We start from the raw sequence: 26,335 nt of genomic DNA, 5'->3' as shown, positions 1-26,335 counted from the left end.
TGCCATTGGGCATAGGAAGGAGTCAAAAGTTTGAGATTGACCACCAAAGCAGTGGATATGTAGTTGACCTGCATGAAAGACTTGTGGATGTAGGTGGGTCTTAGTGGCATTCCTTCCTGCCATGTTGTGGCAGTGTATGTTCAACCGCAAGGACGCTGAAGATTGTGTGCATCCCTACTACTTGAAGCCAACATATCTGAAGGCTTATGAGACCTGTATTCAGCTTGTACTTGGAATGCAATTCTGGACTTCCTCAACACTGCAACTAGTTGCTCCACCATCTCAGAAGACTTCCTGCAAACCCAATAAAGCTAGAAGAAAGGAAGCTGATGAGCTACAACATAGCAATAGATTTAGGAGACATGGTACTTCATTGAGGTGTGGTAATTATTTGAAGTGGGGGCATAACTAAAGGGTGATGGTTGAGACTTGAGAATGTTGTTCCACCTAAAAAAGGAGGACGAGGAAGGAGGTGCAGCAAGCAGCAGCTAGCGGAATATAGACGCAAGAGGCAGCCAAGCTCCCCAACAACCACCTTGGCATGTCATTGCGCCTGCTACCAATTAAGTTTTGCCAATTCTCAGTTTACCATTTTTGTTACCAATTTGGAGATGCAGGAGATAGTAGGAAGGGGATGGGGGATGCAGGATGGTCAAGTAGCAGCATAGAGAGGGAACATGTCTTGGGAAGATGATATTGAAATGGAATGCATCAAATCTTACACCCTTCAAATCCCTGGTAATACAGTTTTTCTTGATTGCTTGACATCGGCAAACATCAATTAGAAGCATGCTTAAGATAGCATGTCACCTGATAGTCAAAACAATTAAAACAGCCTGTTTCTTCCCTGACCTTACATAGTTAGGACTGGCGAGATTGAGCACGATTTAAGTTTGTAAATCACTCTTTTTAAAAAGGAGTTAAGTAGTCTAAAGCATCGAATAGTACCCAAACTATCGGTGCAGAAATACTGGATATGGCATGTAGGTCATATAAGAATCAAGTTCTTTAAGAAATAAAACTATTATATCACCCAAGCAAGGTATTCAAATGACACAATTAGCAGGTAAAGAAAAAAATAAAAAGAAAAGGCAAATATTTAACATCTAGGTAAGGAGAACAAATTTCCAGATCATTGTTGGTCTAGATGAGATGACAAATGCTAAAAGTCCGCGAAGGTAGAAACATATAAGCAAATTGATTCACAGCTCAAGCAAATACAACATTTAGTTAACAGAACATCTTAACAATGGTTTAAGCTCCAGTGAGGTATCCAACCAGAAATGTTTATGCCTGCAGAAAAATGGGGGAGGAATGATCACAAAGTCACAAAGAGCTCCACTTTCAACAGAAATCAAATAAAAAAGCACTTGGCTCATGCATTCATGAGACAGACCTTGTTAGCAATGTTGTTTGAGAGCCAGTCCAGTCCCTCGTAAAGACCCTCCCCAGATGTGGCACATGTGCTCTGGATGTACCTGGAGAAAGACAAATTATAACAAAGTATTACAAAGCAGATAGATTCAGGTGCTTATGACTAACCATTGAAATTGTATTTACTAAGAAATGACTTGAAATGTTAAGAACCATGTGAAAAGCATGAAATATTAAATATTTACCAGTGACGTTGGCGGAGGGAATGCAAGCCAAGCTTATCAGTGATCTCTGCAGCATTCATGGCATTAGGAAGATCTTGCTTGTTCGCAAAGACAAGCAGCACCGCATCTCTCAATTCATCCTGCACAGCAAAGAAAAATCTCAGTTTTCCATTTTGCAATAGGTGGTACTGCTAGAGCTCACGGCTTCTTAGGTCTGTGACCCTAGTAGGCCTTGGTTGGCAAACCAATGTTGAAGCCAAGATGAAAACATTATGGGGAAACTAATTTCAAGCCCTTTGTTTGACTGCCATCTAAAGATCAAGGCTTGGCCATGTTTTCGTTTGAATGTGCCATACTTAACACACAACTACGCTTGTTCTACACACACTTAGATCTTGCTTTATAAACAGGGTGTGGCATAAAAATTACCCGGCAATTGAAACTAGAGTCCAGGAATGAAATTTATGGCCAGCATTCCCCAAGTATCAAATGGCAGGCAAACCAGGGATCAGAAGTTGCCAAACATAAATCACTTCTGGTGTTATTATAAGGTTACATCTACTTTTTTGTAGACTGCCATTTGACATGTTTCTTGCAACTGCGCGATCAATTTTTTTCACATTGGTGTCTAATTAGTTTTGAAACAGCATTCCTTATAATAACAATTGTAACAACAACAATGACAATGTTCCTCCTGGTGGCGATGATAATAGAGATAACTATCATCATCATCAATAGGATATTTTTCTGTGCTATTTCAAAGCGCAGTTCTAAAATAAAGATACAGGAGAAATAAAAAGTGACTCAGGCAACCTACAGAAGCAGACTTGTCAAACAAGATGAATGAAACAAAACACATTGTTGACAGAAATTGGCTTTCTTATGAGTGCTTGGAGCAATGCTGTATGGAAATACTGTAGATTTCAGAAAAGTGGGGGGAAAAAGGAACACTACTCCACCAGTGCGGATAGAGTACCCTGACAGCAAGGACACAGCATCATGGAAACAAGGTTGTGAAATAAAATGAAAAATTTAGTTCTTTTGATTGTACAGGCAGCCAAACTTATCCTATTACTTTATTCTATTCAAGAATTGCCAATTAAATAGTATAGGAATCATATATCAAACATTTTTTCTTAAAAAAAGTCGTAACATACAACCTCCCAATTAAAAACTAATAGAGCCTCCATAAAAACACAAAGAAATTTCAATTTTCTGCACAAAATAATCAAATTGAAACTAAAGTGAAAATAATTTATTAAGTCTACCTCATTAAGCATCCTGTGCAATTCATCTCTAGCCTCAACAATACGATCTCTGTCATTACTGTCAACAACGAAGATAAGGCCCTGAGTATTCTGGAAGTAATGTCTCCACAGAGGTCTGATCTGATAATACCACACACACAAAATTATTACCATCACGTATACACAAGCCACTAGAATGTATATAAGATCTTGAAACTCAACTTGCTCAAGCTGTAGAGGATTAAAAGGAAACAAAAGTGACAGACTATACAGAAGCTTTGAACTCTCTCTCTCTCTTTCTCTGAGGTAATACCATCAGATAAAAGATTATTACCATCAAGCATACAAGATATTTTACTTAAGATCCCAAAACACACACTCTCTCTCTCTCTCTCTGTGTGTGTGTGCGCGCGCGCGCATGCACATGTGTGTAGATATATGTATAAAGTATAAACCATTATCTAGAAGTTGTCGAAAATATTTCAACTATGCAGTAAGCATTGGTATATTTTTCCCGCAAACATATATCACATTGTGATGACTAAATGATTCATGTGATCAGGAGGTCTTTATGTACTAACTTTCAATTTATGGATAATACCATTATCGAACAATTTGTTGCCTAGGAAATGACAATGGAAAAGCACAAATGCATATACCATTTATGAAATTTTTGATTAAACTATGGAACATGAATGATCTGTGGCACTGAAGCTTAAACTTAGTTTGTAATTCAAATACTAACAATCTCGGCTGGAAAATACAGAGAAGCTTCTCAGCTTCCATAAGGATTTCCCCAAACTTGGACAGGAAATTAGAGATTGTTGAAAGTCTAGCTAGTCTGCCCTATAACCATCCTGGTTAAGGCCCAAGCTTTCTACAACACCTAGGCATTTTAGGTAAAGTAGATTGGGTTCATAATGTTTTGGTATTAGAACCAGTCCCACATACAGTTTTCAAGTCACAAAAAGATTGGCTTGTGCAAAGGACGAGGTGTAAAAAGAAAAGAATAACAAAGAGCCTAAAGTGAAAGCCACCTGTAGAATGGTTGCATAGCAACCAAACTGCACCCGCAACAAGGTTACATGACTGTCCTAGAGTGAAAGTTGTTATATTGAAAGGACTACCCAGGACAGAGTGAGAGCCATCATAGAGGAGGCAGAGGAGGAGGGCTGCTGAGCGTGGTGGTGTGTTACAAACTTACAATCCTGGTTAAGGCCCCAACACTCCACACCTTTAATGCCTTGGCATTCCAGGCATAAAGGCTTGGATCTTAACATGTCCAAGCATTGCAAATAATCTCAGAACTATGCCCATTGGGTAACAATAATTAACACTCTTTTTTTTTTTGAAAAGGTCGACGCACGGGTCCAGGTAGTATCAAGTCACACTACCTCAAGAGAAATAACACCCAATGTGGCTTTTAGAAGCTGCACACACCGTAAATCTAATATGTAACTGCTTATGCAGATCTGTATCTGAAAAGATATTATAATACAGGCACCCCTACAGACTTTGCTAGAAAATTAATGTGATGATGTTACCAATATGGTGACAGCACCCATTTGAACCTACTCTTGATATACATTCATGGACTTCCCTAGTACTCAATCTCAAAAAAAAAGGTGCGGTGGTAAGTCAGATAAGCAGGAAGAGATTGTATCAATTCCTAGAATGATCTTATGGGTTACACAAAGGAAAGCACATTGAAGATACCAAGCATAACTAGAAATATTGGAGAAACTACTTCAAGGAACTATATTTGTTGTATCTATCCAACATTTCAATTCACATAATGGCAAATATTTATATTATAACAAATCAAACTCTCCCAAATGCATATAAATCCTTCTCAAAAAGGTCCATTTGAAATTAAACTGAAATTGAAACCCTTGGTGAAACTAGGCCAACTTATGGTACAACACCTCTGTAAAAACTAGGTGTTGGTAAAATAGTACGGACATGTCCAAAATGCCTGATTAAACCTCATCATTATTTCCATCCAGGTAATGTGTATCACTAGAATAGTTCTCATAATTATTATCATTAAAATAATATAGTACACCTGTATAAAAACTAGGTCGACCTCGAAATATCAGGGAATCTTGGAAATGGACATCACATTCATTCATGAACTTGATATATCCATCTGTCAGTTAATAAATTGGTTAGACATTGAATGTGGAGTGATGGTACAATATATCTTGGTATTTTTCTAATCTTCCAGTGTATAACTTTTTTATAGGAACAACAAGACAGGTAAACTTCTTCTTTCAGTGTATTTGCTATGCACTCAGTATGCAGTAAAATATACAATCCACATATGTTATCCAACATCACAGATCCCCTACATTGATGACAAGTTAGATATAGCAAGATATCCATCACTTATTGGAATGCCATTATTTTAATCATTTGTAAAACTCCAAATAGAGATATAACGGACACACAATATCAGAGCTTACCGATTTTACACATATTACTCAATGAACATTATATAGAGAGATAGCACAAACCTTGTCCTGACCACCAACATCCCACACAGTGAAGCTGATGTTCTTGTATTCCACTGTCTCCACATTAAATCCTGATAAACATGCCATCACAAGTCAAAAAATAAAAACAATAAAATAAAGTTGCAGTTAAAAAAAATTGACATAGTAGATTGGGAAAATATGATGAACTCCAAATATACAAGAAGAAAAGAGTGTTCACCATATTCTACGTGCATAAAATACAATTTTGGTGGAAATAGAAGAAAAATGAAGGCTCCATTGAAATCAATGGTGAGGAGATAGCCCACCATGATAACCACAAAGCAATGACGAGCCATGAAGATAAATTAGCCTCAAACTGAGATGATCAGATGAGGTAGAAAGGTGACTTAGAGACAGTATGTTAGTGACACAGGGCTTTATGAAGCATCAGAAGGAAGGGAGGTTATGGAAGTTATGAGAGAGCAAATAGACCAAGTTCTAGTAAATCTGAGAACACCGGGTCGACAACTGAGTGCATAGAGACATATGCAAGCTGTCAGCAAAAAAGAACCAAGTGATGGATAATCAATTAATAACATACATGCACTGCAAAAAAGATATGAGAAAATCTTAATAGAAGAGAGGCTCAAATTTTCCCCAAATAATCAGATAAATGGAAGGGAAATGAAGCATATGGAAAGAACATGGGAGAGCAATGCGTCAGTCACTTGATATGACTTCTCACCAAGAATAGATGAGAAAAACATAATATGGTACCACGAATGTTTAATAAGCTCCTGAATCATGTTACAAAATAGTAGTTTGACACCATATCAAAGAAAATAACAAAAACAGTCACAAATAAAGGAAAACATAATCAATCTAGACTAAAAAATCAAATCCATGCTAAATTACTGTTTCTAAGAAACCCAAAGACTGGTTTTAACAAATTTGAGTTCCTATCATTTATTTAAATTAGTTATTCTTAATGGAAACAGAATCTCTTCTTCCCAACAGAAAATGGCATCTGTTTCGTGAAATCAATCAATTGTAATGGTACTTCTATGTTGGAGAACATCATTGTAGGGCCATTTAAACTGCAGCAACTCCCAAGAGGTTGAACCTAATCGTGGAAATAAATGAAATGAGCTAGGGATTTCATATTATCAGGCTTGATGCTCAACTTACTCACTAAACAAAGCTAAAACATTCCCAAAAATGGTAAATCAAAAATACGCTCTTGAACACCCAATCCTTAGCCCTGATTGAAAAATTCAATTTGAAGAAACAAGAGAACATGGCCACCATGAGTAAGTAAAGCACACCAGCTTCAAATTTATCTGTGTTTAGCACTTACCGATGGTAGGAATAGTGGTCACAATCTCTCCCAGCTTCAGCTTGTACAAGATGGTGGTCTTACCAGCAGCATCAAGGCCTACCATGAGAATACGCATCTCTTTCTTCGCAAAAAGCCGACTGAAGAGTTTGGTGAAAGACAGCCCCATCTTGATGTCTGATAGACAGATATAACGATACTTAATAACAAGATAAACAAATCATGCACTTATGACTTCTGGATAAACAATCATGCACTTATGGCTTCGGATAATAACAGATAAACACTTCCATGATGATTTTAAATCAAAAATGAACAAATGATTAAAGCTATAAACTTCTCTTTGGTCAAAATCTATCAATCAACTCTACTCAGATAAATTGGCTTGTAATTAACTACTGATACACATAATTTGACTAGTCAACAGGACCGATCAACAGCAATCAAGTGAATGCATCTGACTCTCATGAGTGAGATCCAAGATCAAAACAAATTGTGTTTTAATTTTTTTTGTTTTCCAATGGAAAAAATTTGACTAACAGTATGAAAAAATAAGAGAGAAAAGGAAAGAGTAAACAAAACACTAAGCAACGGCGATCACTAAAACTATATTAAGTGCTAAAGCTTCGATATTATCAGCTGATTCTGCATTCAAAGGACAAAATTTTCGGACAAATGAATAAAAAACACAACCTTTAGTTGACCTTAAAAAAACACTGAAAATCAATTCTCACACAAAGGGAATATGAGTAGATCTATGCATGATTGTGAACGAACATCCCAAGAAATAATTCTGCAGAAATCATTGACAGCAAGAAGAATCAAGCAAAATCCAATTTTAATTCTAACACCACAAAAGAGGCATTTGGATCCATCAACAAGATCCCAAACAAGAGAAAGGCAAAAATAAAAAAGATCGGACGATAGAAATACAAAACAAGGAGAAATCCACGTAACAACGACAAAAATTAAAAATTAATCAAGCAAACCCTAAACATCGTATCAAATAACGAAGTCTGACACCAAGAAGCCTAATTCTACCATATCAATAAATAAAGAAACAGATCCTATTCAAAAATTCCCAACTTCTACACCAATTTTTCACATTCAAATGAAAGAATTCTTCAAAAAATTGAACTGGATCGCCAACAAAATGAGAAAAAAACCATCAGATCTACGCGCGAGACCCGATTAAGAGTTCCAAAAAAGCCTAAAAGATTTGAAAAAATAACGGAGCAAGAAGGAGAGGATCGAATCGCTTACGAGGGGGAAGAGAGGGAAAGGAACGAGAGGGAAATCTCAGGAGGAGCTGTCCACCACCTGATCCCAAAGAGACGAAGGCCCCCTATTTATATGGGACGCTGCATAACGGACGCCTCCTCGCGGTCACGCTGCGGCCTCGCCGGACGCACCCCGATTGGCCGTTTCGTAGTTGCCGTTTACTCGGCCGTTATTTAATTAGATCACCTGCTAACGGTCCATTAGGTGGGGCAAAGATATGATTCTCTGCTGGGGTCCAGTGGACAAAGCTAAGGTACATGTCACCGGGCCGGGTTTTAGTTTAGGTGCAGGAGGGAAACTGGTTCCTTGGCTTAGGCCACAAAATTAAATACAATGGGTCATTGATTTAGTGGATGTTATGAAGAGATAGGTGGATGCTTGAATTAGGGCTGCAATCCGGCCATCTCCTCTATCTATATCTATATATCTCGGGAAGAAGAAAGAAAATTTAACCACTCTTCGAAATTTAGAAAATTAGAAGAATAATCATTAAAAAAATCTGAAATATCTAAAAAAAATTAAAAATGTTAGCTGGATAGATTAAAAATTATGTAAGTTTGTTGCTTAAATTATCTAGATGTATTAAAAATATACTTAGAAATATATAAAATTATTTTAGAAGAACGTAATAATAGAAAGGCATCCATTTATAGTCTACCACATAGAAATTATTTTAGAAAAAACTTATTTGACCGTATGTATAAATTATTTTAGGGATGCACAAAAATTTTAGGTCATATTTGGAGCCATCGATTTAGAGTCCTCATGCAAAGTTCTCACATATCGAAAGCAATTGGAAATATCAACATGCACTAGAATCTTCTTAATTTATAAGAAAAAAATTATTTGAAGCCATCAATTTAGAAATTTATTAGCAGGAAAAGAATTATTTTAGGAAGCCGCCTTCTTAATTATTTCAAAAATACGTTCCTCGAAATAGAAAATTCTTTATTCTTTTGGAAAATGCAAAATCTCTTACTAATTTGTTACCCAGCGATATAGCCCAAGAGGAGGGATAAATTGATTTTTTCAAACATTTAAATTAAAATATAGCAGAAATAAAGATTAATGTATATGATTAGAAAATGAGCTATAAGCAAGTTAAAAATGCAAGAGAAATAAAGTCATACAAATCAATCACCACAAACGCACAAGAATTTATAGTGGTTCGGTGCCAATTCTGCACCTACATCCACTCTCCAAGATACCATTCTTGAGAATTTTTACTATAATCTCTCTAAGATTACAACACGATATTTGATTGAGCTTACAACCAACTAGTTGATTTTTACAGAAAATCAAACCAAAAACTACCACCAAGCATTTTCTAGGTTTAATACAATCTAATTCCAGATTTGGATGGATCTTTGCCCCAAGTTTTAATCTTGAAACTTGTTACAACAGAGTATGAGAAGGATAAGTAACAAAACAAATTATAGCTCCTCAAAGACAAATAGACAAAGAATTAATGGAGCTTTGATAACAGTCGGTTAGCCTTGAATAAAATTGAATAGCTCTTCACCAGCTCTCTCTAATAGTAAAAGATGTGCTTGTTGGCTCTCACACAATGCACTTGAAGTTTTCTCTTTCTTTTCTTATCTTTTTTTTCAAATGCTCAAAAACTTTTCTGTTATGTTGTTTGTCTTTCTTCTATCGATCCCATTTATATCAACAAAAAGTGGTTGGAGGATGTTTCTAACTATTAAAAGAGCTGAAAGAGCTTGTGGAAGGCAAAAATGACCATTTTGACTACAGAAAAACTATCTATTACTATTGTCAAGTGCAGACGAGTTCAACTCGACTTCTTCAGGGGTCGATTTGTGAAAGCATGTTAAAGTGCTAGATTCGACTCGTGTATTTTCTAGGGCCGACTCTTGAAACTGCCTAAGGGTTGTAGTCTTCTATCTTTGCTTGTGGACATTCAGGGGCCGGCTCATAGTCTAATTGAAGTTGATCCTCTTGTGCAGAACTTCATAAACTTTGAGTTTCATTCTTCTACATTGAAAATTATTGTGGAGTGATTGATCATAACCCTATTTGATTTTGATGAGCTCAAAAGCATTTGAGTATATCTTTTGCTTACTAATGAATTCAATTGAGTGTTTTTAGTGAAAATCTTGTCTAAGTGGTTTTTAGACTTGGTCATAATATTTTGGATAAGTTAAGAAGTCAGTTTGAACCAAAGTCTGAGACTCGAGTCGACTCAGTATATTACGAGTCGACTCCAAGCGTATCAGGATCACTGGCACAGGCTCGAGTCGACTCCTGATCATTACGAGTCGACTCCGACTAAGAACAGACAGACGAACAGAAGAACACATCTCAAAACCTGTCAGCGAGTCGACTCCTGAAGTGCGCGAGTCGACTCCCGATGCTTACCGAGTCGACTCCGGTGTAGTATGAGTCGACTCCAAGGAGTTACACAAAGACAAGTCAGAGAGGAGTTTTCGGACTCTGAGATTCGAATCGACTCCCGCAATACACGAGTCGACTCCGAGACAGCGCGACCCCAAAAAGGCAGAAGGCCATATTTCGGAAACTGAGAGCCGAGTCGACTCCCAGACAGCTCGAGTCGACTCCAAGGCAGCGCTACACCAAAAAGGCAGAAGGCTATGTTTCGGAAACTGAGAGCCGAGTCGACTCCAGAACAGTCAGAGTCGACTCCAAGACTGGACGAGCCAAAAGACAGAAGATCGGGAGTTCGGGCTCTGAGCGCCGAGTGGACTCCCGGGATTGTCGAGTCGACTCAAGTGGGCCAAGTTGAAAATTGGCTCCGTGGATTTCATGGGATGAGCCGACTCCGAAAATGCCAAGTCAAGCTCCAAGAAGTTGGCGAGTCGACTCCGGGTCAAGTCGAGTCGACTCCCAGTCGAAGAGGGCGACTTTAATTTAAATCCGGAACAGTTGCCGAGTCGACTCCAGAAAAGCATGAGTCGACTCCCGCTACAGCCGAGTCGACTCCTGATCGCGCGAGTCGACTCCGACCCCCAACGGACATATTGTCAGGTTGTGGCAGAGTGTGCAGAACGGGCAGAAAAAGGTGTCTAACGGCTAGTTTCCGTGGGGGATGGCTTAAATAGCCACAGAGGACTGTAGCAAGGCAGAGAACTACCATTCCATTCAAAAAAGATTAAGCATTCATTTTCTGCGTGTGGGTTTTCAACGAAAAGAGGAAAGAGCGCCATTAACTCCATCCAACTTTCTCTTCCCAGCATTTAAAGAAGCCTCTCCTGCATTCAAGTCGACCAGACATTCCATAGGAGACTCAAAGTTCAAGAAGCCCTACTCTACTCCAACTCAAAAGTGTTTCAGGGCTCTTAACTTCTCTCTAGTTTATATTGTAGCAAATCTGCTTTTTAAGAAGCTCAGTTTTTCTGTTTATTTCTTATTCTTTCCATATTGTCTTTGCTTGGTTCAATCGGGGGATTGAATCAAGGGTGTAGAGGTTGGTTGGTGAGCCGAGTGTAAAACCAACGTGTAAGGGTTCGATTGTGATCCCGGAAAAACAATCGGGGTGGTTCTAGTCGGTGAGCCAGGGAAAACCGATCGAGTTCGTTGTGAGCTCGTAAAACAATAAGTTTGATTGTGAGTTTGTAAAACAACCGGCTGTAATCCAAGGGGTTATAGTGAATTCCCAAGTGAGACTTGGGGAGTGGACGTAGAAGCAAGGGTTAGCTCCGAACCACTATAAAAACTTTGTGTTTGTGGTGTCTTGTGTTTCTTACTCTTACTCTCATCTCACTCACAGCACATAGCAACGAATTATTTATCTTGCTAAAGTTTGAATTAGTCATCCACAAATATTTTAATTACAAATTATTTTAAAATCCCAATTCACCCCCCCTCTTGGGTTGTCTATCTGGGCAACAAGTGGTATCAGAGCCTAAACTCTTCTACCCTAAGAGTCAAAGATCAAAATGACAACCCCATTTGGATCTTCCCACATCGAGGGTCAGTCCACCCAAAGACCCCCTTTCTTTAATTGGATCCGACTACTCATATTGGAAGGCTAGGATGAGAATATTTATCCAAGCCCAAGATTATGAGATGTGGACCATTATAGTGAATGGACCATACATCCCATCCATCTATGTAGAGGATGTCAATGTACCCAAACTAGAAAAGGATTGGGATGACCATGACTTTAGGAAGGCACAACTCAATGCAAAAGCAATGAATGTGCTTTATTGTTCACTAGATAGGAATGAATTCAATTGGGTCTCTACTTGCAATTCTGCAAAAGAGATTTGGGATAGACTTGAAGTGACCCATGAGGGCACGAATCAAGTCAAAGAATCCAAAATAAATATATTGGTTCACAAGTATGAACTATTTAAAATGGATTCTAATGAAACAATCACTTGCATGTTCACTAGATTCACTGGCATTGTCAATGGCCTAAAAAGCCTTGGCAAAAACTATACTAACAGTGATCTTGTCAGGAAAATTCTTCGCTGTCTACCAAGGTCATAGGAAGGCAAAGTGACGGCAATCCAAGAAGCCAAGGACTTGAACAAGCTACCACTTGAGGAGCATCTTGGATCCCTAATGACGCATGAGCTAACAATGAAGCAGCACAGCGAAGAAGAGTCCTCCCATAAAAAAAAGGTAATAGCTCTTAAATCTACATCATCTAACCAAAGATTTGTCTTGCAGTAGCAGCAGTGAAGAAGAAGATCATAAGGGAGATGATGATGAGGCTCTCCTCGTGCGCAAGTTCAGAAAATTCATCAACAACAAGAAGTCCTATCATCAAAGGAGAGGCCCCTCAAATTCCTATCGCAAGGATAAAGGTAAGGAAAGGGAAAATGAGGGGATTGGGTGTTATGAGTGCAAGAAGCCGGGGCACATCAGAGCTGAGTGTCCCGTACTGAAGAAGGGGAGCAAGTACAAGAAGAAGAAAGCACTTGTCACCACCCTATCGGACTCCGACACGTCATCATCTTCATCGGATGAGGAACAAGAAGAAAAGGCCAACTTCTGCTTCATGGCCAATGAAAATGAGGTAACATCTGCACCACATTTAGATTTTACTTTCGATGAATTATATGATGCTTTCAATGAATTAATGGATGAATACAAAACAATAAATGTTAAAAACAAAGAACTAAAAGTAGCTAACCAAACTTATCTCCGTAAGTATGACTCATTAGTTAAGGATAAAGATGTTTCTTATCAAAGAAAATGCAGAACTTAAAACAAGCAACAAAATCTTGATACAAAAGAATAATACCTTAACTAAAGAAAATGAAAGGCTGAACAAAGAAACATTGGAACCCAAAAATAATAAACATATAAATGAGAGTCTCACAAAAGAACTAAATGATCTAAAAGCAGAAAAACAAACACTAACTAAAGAACTTGAAAAATACAAACCTTTGGTTGAAAAATTTACATATAGTTCGGAAAAACTGAATATGATACTTAATAGTCAACGAGCAGTATTCAATAGAGCTGGTTTAGGATACAAACCTAAAAACAAGCAAAAACTTCTTAGTAACTTCTTTGTTAAAGCAGGAGAAAGTAAAATTAAGAAAATAACCTGTTTTTGTTGTGGAACTGTAGGACATAAAGCAAATGTATGTGACTATAGGAAAGAAAAAACTAAAAGAAAAATCAAAAGGGTATGGGTTCCAAAAGGAAACCAACATGACTAACCATGAAGGACCCAAGAAAACTTGGGTACCTAAAATTATATGATCTGCTTGTGTAGGAGTGTCTTGCAGCCAAGGTCAACAAAAATTGCTGGTACTTGGATAGTGGCTGCTCAAGACACATGATGGATGACAAGGATCAATTCTTCACCCTTGAAGCTAAGAAGGGAGGTGCTGTGACTTTTGGAGACAACAACCAAGGTCACATCATTGGTATAGGTAAAGTACAAATTACCCCTTCTACTTTTATTGATAATGTTAGATATGTTGACGGTCTTAAGCATAATTTATTAAGCATTAGTCAATTATGTGATAAAGGTTATGATGTTATGTTTAAACCATCACTATGCATCGTAACAAACCCAAATGACAATAGTTTAGTTTTTAAAGGAATGAGACGTGAGAATGTGTATGTTGTAGACCTTGAGAATCTTGCCAAACACAACCCATGCTTAGTTGTTAATAAAACTAAGGACAATGATGCTAGTTGGTTATGGCACCGTAAGTTAGATCATGCAAGCATGGACACAATATCTAAACTAGTTAAAAGAGATTCTGTGATAGGTTTGCCAAAATTAAAGTTTGAAAAGAATAAAATATGTGAAGCATGTCAATTTAGCAAACAATCAAGGAACTCCTTTAAATCTATAAATTGTGTCTCAACCTCTAGACCTCTAGAAACTACTACACATGGACCTATTTGGAGAACAACAAGCCTAGGTGGAAATAAATATGGTCTAGTTATTGTAGATGATTATTCTAGATACACTTGGGTCATGTTCTTAGCTCATAAGGATCAAGCTTTTTCAGTTTTCAAGAAATTTTATAAAGAAGTAACCAATACTAGAGATACTTCAGTAATAGCTATTAGAAGTGACCATGGTACCGAATTTGAAAATCATTTATTTGATGAGTTTTGTAGTAAAAAGGGGATAACACACAATTTTTCTGCACCTAGGACACCACAACAAAATGGAGTTGTGGAGAGGAAAAAATAGAACTCTAGAGAAAATGGCTAGAACTATGTTGTGTGAAAGCAACCTCCCTAAGTACTTTTGGGGAGAAGCCATCAATACTTCATGTCATATATTGAATAGAGTTCTATTGAGACCCATTATAAAGAAAACACCTTATGAACTTTGGAAAAACAGAAAACCAAAGGTTAATTACTTTCATGTTTTTGGATGTATGTGTTTTGTTCATAATAATGGGAAAGATAATCTAGAAAAATTTGACTCTAAATCTGATGAAGCTATATTCTTGGGATACTCTACAACTAGCAAAGCCTATAGAGTCTTTAATAAAAGAAACCCTAGTTATAGAAGAATCCATACATGTTGTTTTTGATGATTCTAGTGATATCTCTTCTAGTAAGAGAGTTAATTTTGATGATGATACGGAAATTCTTGAAGAAAAGATTGATGAGATGACATTACAAGATAATAATTAAAAATTAATTGAAGATGCATCATCAAGCCAAGAGACTATTGTGGATCATGGGCTAACTAAAGCTTGGAGGTATGCTCACGGGCATCCTAAGGAATTAATTCTAGATGATCCATCTCAACCTGTTAGGACTAGAGCATCCCTTAGGAACTTAAATAATCATCTAGCCTTCGTTTCACATTTTGAGCCTAAACGCATAGAAAAAGCTGAAAAAGATGTAATTGGATAAATGCAATGCAAGAAGAATTAAACCAATTTACTAGAAACAAAGTATGGAAATCTAGTTGAAAGACCTTCTGAATATCCAATTATAGGTACTAAATGGATTTATAAAAACAAACTTGATGAAAATGGAATTGTCATAAGGAATAAGGCTAGACTAGTAGCAAAGGGCTATAATCAAGAAGAAGGTATAGATTTTGATGAAACCTTTGCTCCTATAGCTAGACTTGAGGCTATTAGATTATTATTAGCATATGCATGCTCTAAGGACTTCAAACTATTTCAAATGGATGTAAAAAGTACATTTTTAAATGGGTATATTAATGAGGAGGTATATGTAGAACAACCTCCTGGTTTTGAAAATCATCAATACCCTAATCATGTATATAAATTGAACAAAGCACTTTATGGTTTGAAACAAGCACCTAGAGCATGGTATGAGAGGCTTAGCAAATTTCTATTAGAACATGAGTTCTCTAGGAGTAATGTAGATACAACACTATTTCTGAAAAAGCAAAACAAAGATATGTTATTAGTGCAGATTTACGTTGATGATATTATTTTCGGTGCTACTAACAATCGCCTCTGCGAAGAATTTGCTGATTTGATGCAGAGTGAATTTGAGATGAGCATGATGGGAGAGCTGAATTACTTCCTCGGGCTTCAAATCAAACAGTCTGAAGGAGGCATCTTCATCAATCAAGCCAAATATATCAAAGAGATGCTTAAGAAGTTTGATATGGAGGGAAACAAGGCAATCAGCACCCCCATGAGCTCATCATGCAAATTGGACCAAGATGAATCAGGTAAATCTGTAGATCAGAAACTATATAGAGGTATGATAGGATCTTTATTGTATCTTACTGCAAGTAGACCTGATATCATGTTTAGTGTTTGCATGTGTGCTAGATATCAGTCTAATCCTAAGGAATCACATCTAATTGCAGTTAAGAGAATCTTTAAATACCTAATAGGAACTAAGAATATAGGTTTATGGTATTCTAAGGAATCTAGCCTGAACTTAATAGGATATACGGATTCAGACTTTGCTGGATGTAAACTTGTTAGAAAAAGCACCAGCGGGTCATGTCAATTCCTAGGAGAAAACTTAATATCATGGTTTAGCAAGAAACAAAACTCGGTTGCATTATCTACTGCTGAAGCTGAATATGTTGCCGCCGGAAGTTGTTGTGCTCAAATCATGTGGATCAAACAACAATTAGAAGATTATGGCATTAAACAAGATAAAATACCCATTAATTGTGATAATACAGTGCCATTAATCTAACTAAAAATCCAATTCAGCATTCAAGAACTAAACATATTGAGATAAGACATCACTTCATAAGAGATCATGTACTGAATGGTGATGTGACACTACAATTTGTTTGCACTGATGATCAATTAGCTGACATTTTTACAAAACCCCTAAGTAAAGAGAGATTTAGTGTGCTTAGGAGGGGATTAGGAGTGATTGATCCATCCTAGTGGTATTTCCACTAGTTCATTGATTTTGATGATTAGATTGTGGTAAATTTAGAGTTTCTTTACAATGATCATCAAATCAGATCATAACTTAGTGATTTTCCCTCATTCGGCACGAACATAGCATGATTTTTAGGTGCGTGCCAGAGTTCGAGACGACTCGAGCAAGTTTTAGAGTCGGCTCGTAAGGGAGAGTCGACTCGCACATTTACGGGAGTCGACTCGGGCACGATGGCAGCAAAGAGAGAGTCGACTCGCATGCAGCCGGAGTCGACTCGAGGTCAACAGGCGCATAAGGAGAGTCGACTCGCGCATATTTTGGAGTCGACTCGAGGTCGAGTCGACTCGTGACTCAGTGGAGTCGACTCGCAGTCGGGATCCGACTTTTAACCCTAAACTCATCGTTTTGAAAACACTTATTTTCTCCGCCGCCACTGTTCAAAACCCTAGAGCCGACTCCTAGATCGACTCCGGCCGCCCCTAGGTCCTTTTCCCGTCGATCTTTCATCGTCCATTAGGTTTTCATCTCAGTCTAGGTCAACCATGCCTCGCAAAACCGTTGTCCCAAGTCGGAAGAGGCCCATTCCGCGACCGGTGCCGAGCGGCGTTCTAAGGCTCGGAACGACCCCGTGAGGTCACAACCTCCGGCTCGTTCCCCGCCGAGGGCGGTTCCCGCGAGGCCGTGCGCCGGGAAGGCGGTCTCCACCGGGAGATACGTCGATTTCGACAATCTCTCCCGGGAGGGCTTTACTATAGGAGAGAGGTTGCGAGTCCAGGGTTTAGAGTATTTCCTTACCCTAGATCTCCCCACATACCCTGGACTAGTTAGAGAGTTTTATGGTACCGTCCATAGGGGAGATGGGGGTATAGAGGGCACGGTAGCCGGTGTCCCTTTGTTCATCTCGGAGGATATCATTGCCCAAATCCTCCACCTTCCACAAGTAGGGGTGGCTCCCACACACCCCGAGGATAGGACTGAGGCCCTTACGGCCATCCTAGGTTATCCACCACAGTCCCCATTAGATGAGGTGTCCGCTAGCTCACTTCCAGTTGAGGTGCGGATCCTCCTGAGCATCCTGTCTAGGTCCCTCTTCCCGAAGACTGGCCGCTTCGATTTTGTTTCTGAGAGGAACCTCGCCCTTATGTTCTATATTCTCCAGGACACCCCAATCAACTTCCCAAAACTTATCTATGTTAGATGTATGCCCTAGAAGCCAATTTGGCTGACACATTGTTGATTCTAGGGACATAATTTTATACTTGACTGTTTATTATTGAATAAATAAAAGGCATCTTTTCATTCATATTATTTATGTGTCTATGAATCGTCCAAGGAATTAATAAGATGATGATACATATTCTCAAGAGTTGAGAATTTGAGCCATGTATCATTGGTGATTAATTTCTAAATGCTCCTGATCAATGGATCATCACGAGGACGGTGATCGATCCGATCAGTGCACAGATCACTTTCCTTCTGGATGGACGAGACTTGAGTCCACAGTGTAGGGACACTGAAGTGATAGTGCAGGTGCTTGTTAGAGAACAAGGGTACTGAGCGTGACTAAGACAAGAAGTCACTTGGATGTCTATCCACTCGTCAGTGACTTGCTTGATGTTGCAGTAGTGTGACTGGTCCTTTGACCTGCGGTGCTTCGGCTACTCACAGTGAGGTTATTGTAGTTTGACTGCACACATACATGGTCTCTAGCCATATGGGTCCATGCAGTGTAGATTGGCTGCAGTAAGTTCACTGTAGGAGTAGGGTATGCACCTATAAGGAATCTATCGACCTTGATAGAAGAGGAGTGATCCTATGTGATTTGTTAGACTGAGTTCTAAGACCTTGGCCAGGGCAGTAATATAAAGTGGAGAAAGAGTTTTCCACTATCGAACTCGAGTCGAATAAATCTTGACATATGACAGACGATGGGGTTTGACGAGTTGTCCATGACCTCCGTCCTGTAGGGATCCACGATAGTAGGACTGTATCACACGTTAACTGCACCTAGAGGTTCATCATTCCATTCTGCTGGGTAGCCACTACATGCTGCTAGGTGTCACTGGTGGATGGTGGGACTCATAGGGATTATCTTGATGATCGATAAACCCTAATGAGTTGAGTTGGAATCGTTCCAACCCATTGAAAGGAGTTTTCAATGATATAGTGATAGAGATCACAATATATCTCACTACCAGTCAGAATAGAACCTATGGGGTCACACACACTAGAAGTATTGACCGATCCGATGGTTGAAATCGTGATTAGGAATCACAAGAAATCAATTTGATTGATAAGAAGTTGAAGAGGAACAAAGGGAATTAATTAATTGGACTTAAACACAAATCCTACTTCGGATAGGATTCCTAGAGTCTTAATTGGATTAGGACTGGGAATCCTAGTTGGAGTAGGACTGGGATTCCTATTTGGAATAGGATTCCTACAATCCTAATGAGATTAGGAATTTTGAATTGGATTCCTACTTGGAGTAGGATTCCTAGAAATCCTAATTGGATTAGGACTTCGGATTCAAATGGAGTCCTAATTGGATTAGGACTAAAATTAAACAAATCCTAATTGGATTAGGATTTCTTAAGTCTAAATTAATTAATAATCTAATGAATCAACATGACTCCTAATTGGATTAGGATTGAAGAGTTCAATTGAGTCATGGTTCATTCAAGTCCTAATTGGATTAGGACTAGCGTAGATTGAACCCAATATGGTCAATCCTAATTAGATTAGGACTTAACCATAAGAGAGGCACCCAATCCTCTTTGGAAGAGGATTAGGGCAACACAAGAAGGAGGGATCACGCCCCTCCTCCTCTCCTTGTGTGCGGCATGAAGAGAGGGGCCGGCGCCCCCCTTCCCTTTTTGGAAAATCATCTAGGGCTCCTACTTTGGAGGAGCCCTTGATGGCTATAAGAGAGGCACTAGGGCCGGCGCCCTAGGATGAGTCTTCTCCTCCTCTTCAAGCCGTGGAAGCCCCCTCTCCTCCTCTTTAGTTGCAGCCGCAAGCAAGGGAAAAGATCTCCAAGTGTTGGCGGCCTCCTTCCCTTCCCTTCCTTCATCCAACGCAAGGAACAAGAGAAGGCTGCGTAGAGGATCATCTTCTTCCTATTCTTCATCCTTCTTCTTCCTCCTTCTAAGCACAATCAAGAGTTGATTGAGAGGAAGGACATCAGCCATCAAAGCTATCTTTGCAAGGGAGCTAGCACCCCGGTGAGATAGAGAGCTTGGATCGGATCCTGCTTCGTGTGGATACCCGTAGAGGCCGGACGTTTGAACGGCTTCAAGCGAACCCTCTTCCAAAACCACGAATTCAGATTTGCGGTGATCATCTACCCGCGCAAGGTGAAGATTTGATCTTCCTAATAGTTTTAAAAGTTTTAATTCTTACCTAATTACGAAAGGTCTCGAAACAAGCGTTCATGCGATGAACGTCGAACCCGTGCATGCCGATTCCGCTGCCATCTGAAAATTTTTGAAATATCAGCGGCATGGGCGGGTTCCCAACAGTGGTATCAGAGCCTAGGCTTCGTAGATTAAGGTAAGAATTAAATATCTAAAGGCATATTAGATCTGAAAATTAAATGATCATGCATGCTGAAAAATTCTGCATGCAGATTTTTCAGGGGTGCTGATTTTTACATGCTGATTTTTATGTGATAAAAAGATGATTCTAATTGCATTGTTAATGGGATTACAAAGTTTAGAATCATGATTAGCATGATCAGCGACCTATGTCATGATATAATCAGTTAAGTTTCAGATCTGAAAATTATAATTGTTGCATACGGTGATGATCATAGGATTCAACCCCTTTTGGTATCAAATGTAATGACCTGCGATGTGATCTGCGATGTCATGTAATTTTTCAGATGCTTGCATGCATCTTATTTGATGTTTTGAGAGGCCTGCGTGCCTCCTAAAAGGAGATGTAAATTATTTTTATTTTTATTTTACATCTGGTTGTATTTCTGTGATGTGATGTACATCAACGATCAAGTTGAAGCAAAGGCATGAGATGAAAGGTGATCCAAGCGGTTGATGGCGATGGGATCAAGGGTTGATCAAGGATCGAATCAAGGAGGCTTGGAACCAATTCAAGAGTTGAAGACCACTTGATCAATTGATGTGCATGTGCTTGTAATACGACCTAATTAGAATCCATGATCATCACCTAGTTAAAGTTTAGCTTTAATTATTGCCGCGATTATAACTGCCTGCAATGCGCCGTTTGCATGTGATGTGAATGAGAGTCGGGTAGATAGGTCTACATGTGATGTAGCAAACCCAATTGAGACCTAAATCAAAACCTCCTCAATCAAGTCGAGAGTGAACCGACATGAGCAAGTCATATTAGATTAATTGATCTAATTGGTGTCTAGGAAAGCATGAAAGGTGGTTACTTAATTAGGACCTTACTCTCTGAGTAAGGGGAGCCTCCCACCTGCTTACCTGGCCAATTGTTCGATTACCTCTTATGAAAGGTTCAAGTTGCAAACACTAAGACCTGATTAACCAATATTAAGTCAATAGGTCTTCCACTGTAGTAGAGCTGCTAAGGCCTTTCTGATGTTGACTTGTCTCGGCTGGATACAGTGGTCAAGTTGCATTGGGGGGCTGGACCTCTCTATAGACATGAGATGTTGTAGGGTAAAGGTGGGGTTGGGCACCAATAACTGTTAGGTGAGGACCCAATGACGACTTTATTCCTACGGTTATACAGTGGGTCTGACTTAACTAAGAAATGAGACCAATAACTGTTAGGTGAGGTCTTCATGGCTTAGAGACCAAGTTGCACTGCAACATGCTTGAGAAGCATTGTACAAGAGTTGTACACTCATCCATCTATGTGTCACCAATAACTGTTAGGTGAGGTGGCATGTAAATTGGTGGGACCGCAGTACCCACTAGAAACCCTAGTCGTGTGGGATTTCCGTTTTCCTACCAGGGGAGTGTGAGGAATTCGAGAAAATAGTGGGAGTCACAATTTGTTCTAAAAGACCTTAGGACAGATTAGGATCAAGTACAAAAGTCTAACTAGAATCTTTACTCTCTGCAGATACAATGTCAGCTTCAAACCCTTTGACCCGTATTCTTGAGACCAACCGACTGACCGGAACCAATTACAAGGACTGGCTTAGAAATCTCAAAATAGTTTTGGACTGTGAGAAGATAGGCTACATACTCGATTCAGATATCCCCACATTACCAGCACGTCCCACTGATGTTCAGCGTGAGATGCATAAAAAGTGGTTGGACGATGACATTAGAGTAAAATGCTATATGATGGCATCTATGTCTAATGAACTCCAATGCCAGCATGAAAATATAAAGACTGCTAGGGTTATACTGGCACACCTGCAAGAGTTGTATGGTGAGCAAAGTCGCACAGCTCGTTTTGAAGTGTCCAAGAGGCTTTTCAAAGCGAAGATGCGCGAAGGGCAGTCTGTCCATGATCACGGTCTGACCATGATCAAGGACCTAGAGGAGCTTGAGAAGCTCGGTATGGACATGCACAAGGAATTGCAAGTGGATTTGATCCTACAGTCACTTCCTGATTCATTTGGTCAGTTTATAGTAAACTACCACATGAATAAGATTGAATGCACTAAGACTGAACTAATCAACATGTTGGTAACTGCTGAGGGAGCCTTGAAAGGTTCAAGGGGCAATGTCCTCGCTGCTGAGTTGACTTCTGGTTCCAAGAGAAAGTCTACTTGGAAGAAAAAGAAGCCTGCTAAGAAGCAGAAGAAAGACAAGAAGCCAAAGAAGGAAGTTCAAAAGAAAAGTGCTAACGACAAAGGAAAATGTTTCCACTGCAATGTCGAAGGCCACTGGAAGAGAAACTGTCCTTCATACCTCGAGAGCCTGAAGAACAAGAAAGGTGACACACCTTCAGAAGGTATAGACTTGCTCATAATTGAAACTAATCTAACGGTTTCTTCTACTTCTAGTTGGGTTATAGATTCTGGTTCTAGTGCTCATCTGTGCACTACCATGCAGGGTCTAAAGGAAAGTAGAAGGCTGGCGGAAGGTGCGGTAACCCTTAGGGTTGGCAACGGGGCAAAAGTTGCTGCTGTGGCTGTGGGCACCTACCATCTGCGACTACCGTCTGGATTTAGTTTAATACTTAGAGACTGCTATTATGTACCTGTTGCTAGCAGAAATTTGATTTCTGTTTCATGTCTAGCACAGGAAGGTCATATTTTTACATTTGACAAAGACTGCTGTTCTATTTATTTGAGAAATAAAATAGTCGCACGTGGTTTCATGATTGACAGTCTCTATCATTTACATATGGATGTATCTGTGAATGTTACCGAGCAAGATGTGAGTGCCAAAGGATCCAAAAGATCCAGAGATGAGATAAACCAAAGATATTTGTGGCACCTCAAACTTGGCCATATTGGAGAAGATAGGATGAACAAAATGGATAAAGATGGGCTCTTAGGCTCATTGACTTCCGAGTCATATCCAGTTTGCGAGTCCTGTCTTCAAGGAAAGATGGCTAGACTGCCCTTTGTAGGACATGGGGAGAGGACCACCGAAATACTTACCCTAGTACATACAGATGTATGTGGCCCATTCGATGTGCTAGCCAGGGGACGTTATTCATACTTCATTACCTTTACCGATGATTATTTACGGTATGGGTATGTGTATCTTATGAGACACAAGTCTGAATCCTTTGAAAAGTTCAAAGAGTTCAAGAATGAAGTAGAAAAACAAACTGGAAAATCTCTTAAGGCTCTTCGATCAGATCGAGGAGGAGAATACCTTAGTGGGGAATTCCGGGACTATCTCAAAGAAAACGGCATAGTCTCACAATGGACACCTCCGGGTACACCTCAACTCAACGGGGTGTCAGAGAGGAGGAATCGGACCCTATTGGATATGGTCAGGTCCATGATGAGCTTCACTGATTTACCTATGTTCCTTTGGGGAGATGCCTTACTCACAGCGATTTATTTATTGAATAGAGTTCCCTCTAAATCCGTTCCTACCACACCGTATGAGATATGGCATGGTAAGAAACCAAGTCTGGGTCATCTCAAGATTTGGGGGTGTCCGGCCCACGTCAAGCGACTACAGGCGGACAAGTTAGAGGCTAGGACCATAAGTGCTCGTTTTATAGGATATCCTAAAGAGTCATTAGGATACAATTTTTACGTCTCAGAGGATCACAATGTGTTTGTGAGCCGTCATGCCATCTTCTTGGAAAATCAGTTTATCCTTGATAGAGGCAGTGGGAGGAAAATTGAGCTTGAAGAGAAAGTCTCTGAAAAGCAACGAGTCATGGATCCTATTGAACCCATTCATACAGAGCCAGTACACAATGTCCCTCGACCACCTCGTAGATCTAGTAGGGTCTCCCATCCTCCCGATAGATACTTAGGTATACTAGAAGAGGATACCAAGGAAATGTTCCTAGTGGGAGATAGGGATCACATACAGGATCCCAAAACCTACAACGAGGCGATATCTGATATCGATTCCGAGAAATGGCTGAAAGCTATGAAGTCAGAGATAGACTCCATGCATTCCAACCAAGTCTGGACCTTAGTAGATCCACCAGAAGGTATTGTACCTATTGGATGCAAATGGATCTACAAAAGGAAAATAGGTTCGGATGGAGAGGTAGAGACCTATAAGGCAAGGCTTGTGGCGAAAGGGTATAGTCAGCGCGAAGGTATTGACTATCAGGAGACCTTTTCACCTGTAGCCATGCTAAAATCCATCCGGACATTGCTTGCCATTGCAGCATTTCATGACTATGAAATCTGGCAGATGGATGTGAAAACTGCTTTCCTGAATGGATATCTTGATATCTATATGGAACAGCCTTTGGGTTTCACTTCCAGTGATGGAGATCACAAGGTCTGCAAGCTGCAAAGGTCCATCTATGGACTAAAGCAAGCCTCTCGGAGTTGGAACACTCGTTTCGATGATGCAATCAAAACGTTTGATTTCATCAAAAACGAAGAGGAACCATGTGTTTATAAAAAGGTTAGTGGGAGTGCTGTCATTTTCTCGTACTGTACGTAGATGACATTCTCCTGATTGGGAATGATATTCCCATGTTAACCTCGGTCAAGGTCTGGTTGTCAAAAGAATTCTCCATGAAAGACCTTGGGGAAGCATCCTATATTTTGGGAATAAAGGTCTATAGAGATAGATCTAAAAGGATGCTTGGCCTTTCACAGAAGATGTACATAAAGGAGGTGCTGAAGAGGTTCAGCATGGAAAACTCCAAGAGGGGTCTCTTACCCCTAAGACATGGAATTCATCTCTCCAAGAAGATGTGCCCCAACACATCTGAAGAGATTCAACACATGAGCAAGATTTCCTATGCATCGGCAATAGGAAGCCTCATGTATGCCATGCTGTGTGCACAACCTGATATAGCTCTTGCTGTGAGTGTCACAAGCAGATATCAGTCGGATCCAGGCAAGAAGCACTGGATAGCTGTGAAGAACAGTCTTAAGTACTTGAGAAGAACTAAGGACATGTTCTTGGTCTTTGGGAGAAGATCAGAGTTGAAGGTAGAAGGATGCACACATATTGATGATAGAAAGTCTACATCAGAATATGTGCAATTGTGGTTCAGTAAATTGGAAGAGTTCCAAACAACCGATCATTATAGATTCTACCTTAGAAGCTGAATGTTAAGCCGTATCTAAGGGTGCAGTGGAAACCTTCTGATTAAAAGTTAATTGCAGAGTTAGGTGTAATGTCATTAGATGCCATAACACTTTACTGCGATAACATTGGCACCATAGCACTAGCTATGGAGCCATGGTCTCATCAGAAGTCCAAGCACATAGAGCGGCGCTTCCATTTCATACGCGACTATGATGTAGAGGTGCAGAGAGTAGACTCCGCGGATAACGTGGCAGACCCGTTCACTAAGCAGCTGAGTCAGCAAAAGACTGAAGCCCACCTTGAGAAGATGGGCCTAAGATATATGACCAATTGGCTTTAGTGCAAGTGGGAGATTGTTAGATGTATGCCCTAGAAGCCAATTTGGCTGACACATTGTTGATTCTAGGGACATAATTTTATACTTGACTGTTTATTATTGAATAAATAAAAGGCATCTTTTCATTCATATTATTTATGTGTCTATGAATCGTCCAAGGAATTAATAAGATGATGATACATATTCTCAAGAGTTGAGAATTTGAGCCATGTATCATTGGTGATTAATTTCTAAATGCTCCTGATCAATGGATCATCACGAGGACGGTGATCGATCCGATCAGTGCACAGATCACTTTCCTTCTGGATGGACGAGACTTGAGTCCACAGTGTAGGGACACTGAAGTGATAGTGCAGGTGCTTGTTAGAGAACAAGGGTACTGAGCGTGACTAAGACAAGAAGTCACTTGGATGTCTATCCACTCGTCAGTGACTTGCTTGATGTTGCAGTAGTGTGACTGGTCCTTTGACCTGCGGTGCTTCGGCTACTCACAGTGAGGTTATTGTAGTTTGACTGCACACATACATGGTCTCTAGCCATATGGGTCCATGCAGTGTAGATTGGCTGCAGTAAGTTCACTGTAGGAGTAGGGTATGC

The 26,335-nt window shown here is 39.6% G+C and overlaps 1 protein-coding gene across 1 annotated transcript; it reads right to left on the bottom strand.

Annotated features, from left to right (window-relative positions):
- Nucleotides 1-1,067: 1,067 nt before the first annotated feature.
- On the bottom strand, nt 1,068-8,067 carry LOC103697803 (ADP-ribosylation factor). Its single transcript, XM_008779735.4, has 7 exons — nt 7,922-8,067; nt 6,680-6,835; nt 5,362-5,432; nt 2,867-2,986; nt 1,620-1,738; nt 1,397-1,478; nt 1,068-1,293 (listed from the first exon to the last, which is right to left on the bottom strand). The coding sequence occupies exons 2-7, from the start codon at nt 6,825-6,827 to the stop codon at nt 1,288-1,290; spliced, it is 546 nt and encodes a 181-aa protein (XP_008777957.1). The 5' UTR covers nt 6,828-6,835; nt 7,922-8,067; the 3' UTR covers nt 1,068-1,287.
- Between the last annotated feature and the right edge of the window lie 18,268 nt (nt 8,068-26,335).

This window comes from Phoenix dactylifera, unplaced genomic scaffold (genome assembly GCF_009389715.1).
Source record: "Phoenix dactylifera cultivar Barhee BC4 unplaced genomic scaffold, palm_55x_up_171113_PBpolish2nd_filt_p 000909F, whole genome shotgun sequence".
Taxonomy (NCBI): domain Eukaryota; kingdom Viridiplantae; phylum Streptophyta; class Magnoliopsida; order Arecales; family Arecaceae; genus Phoenix; species Phoenix dactylifera.
Note: the sequence above shows the minus strand (reverse complement) of the source record. Positions and strands in the feature narration are given on the sequence as shown.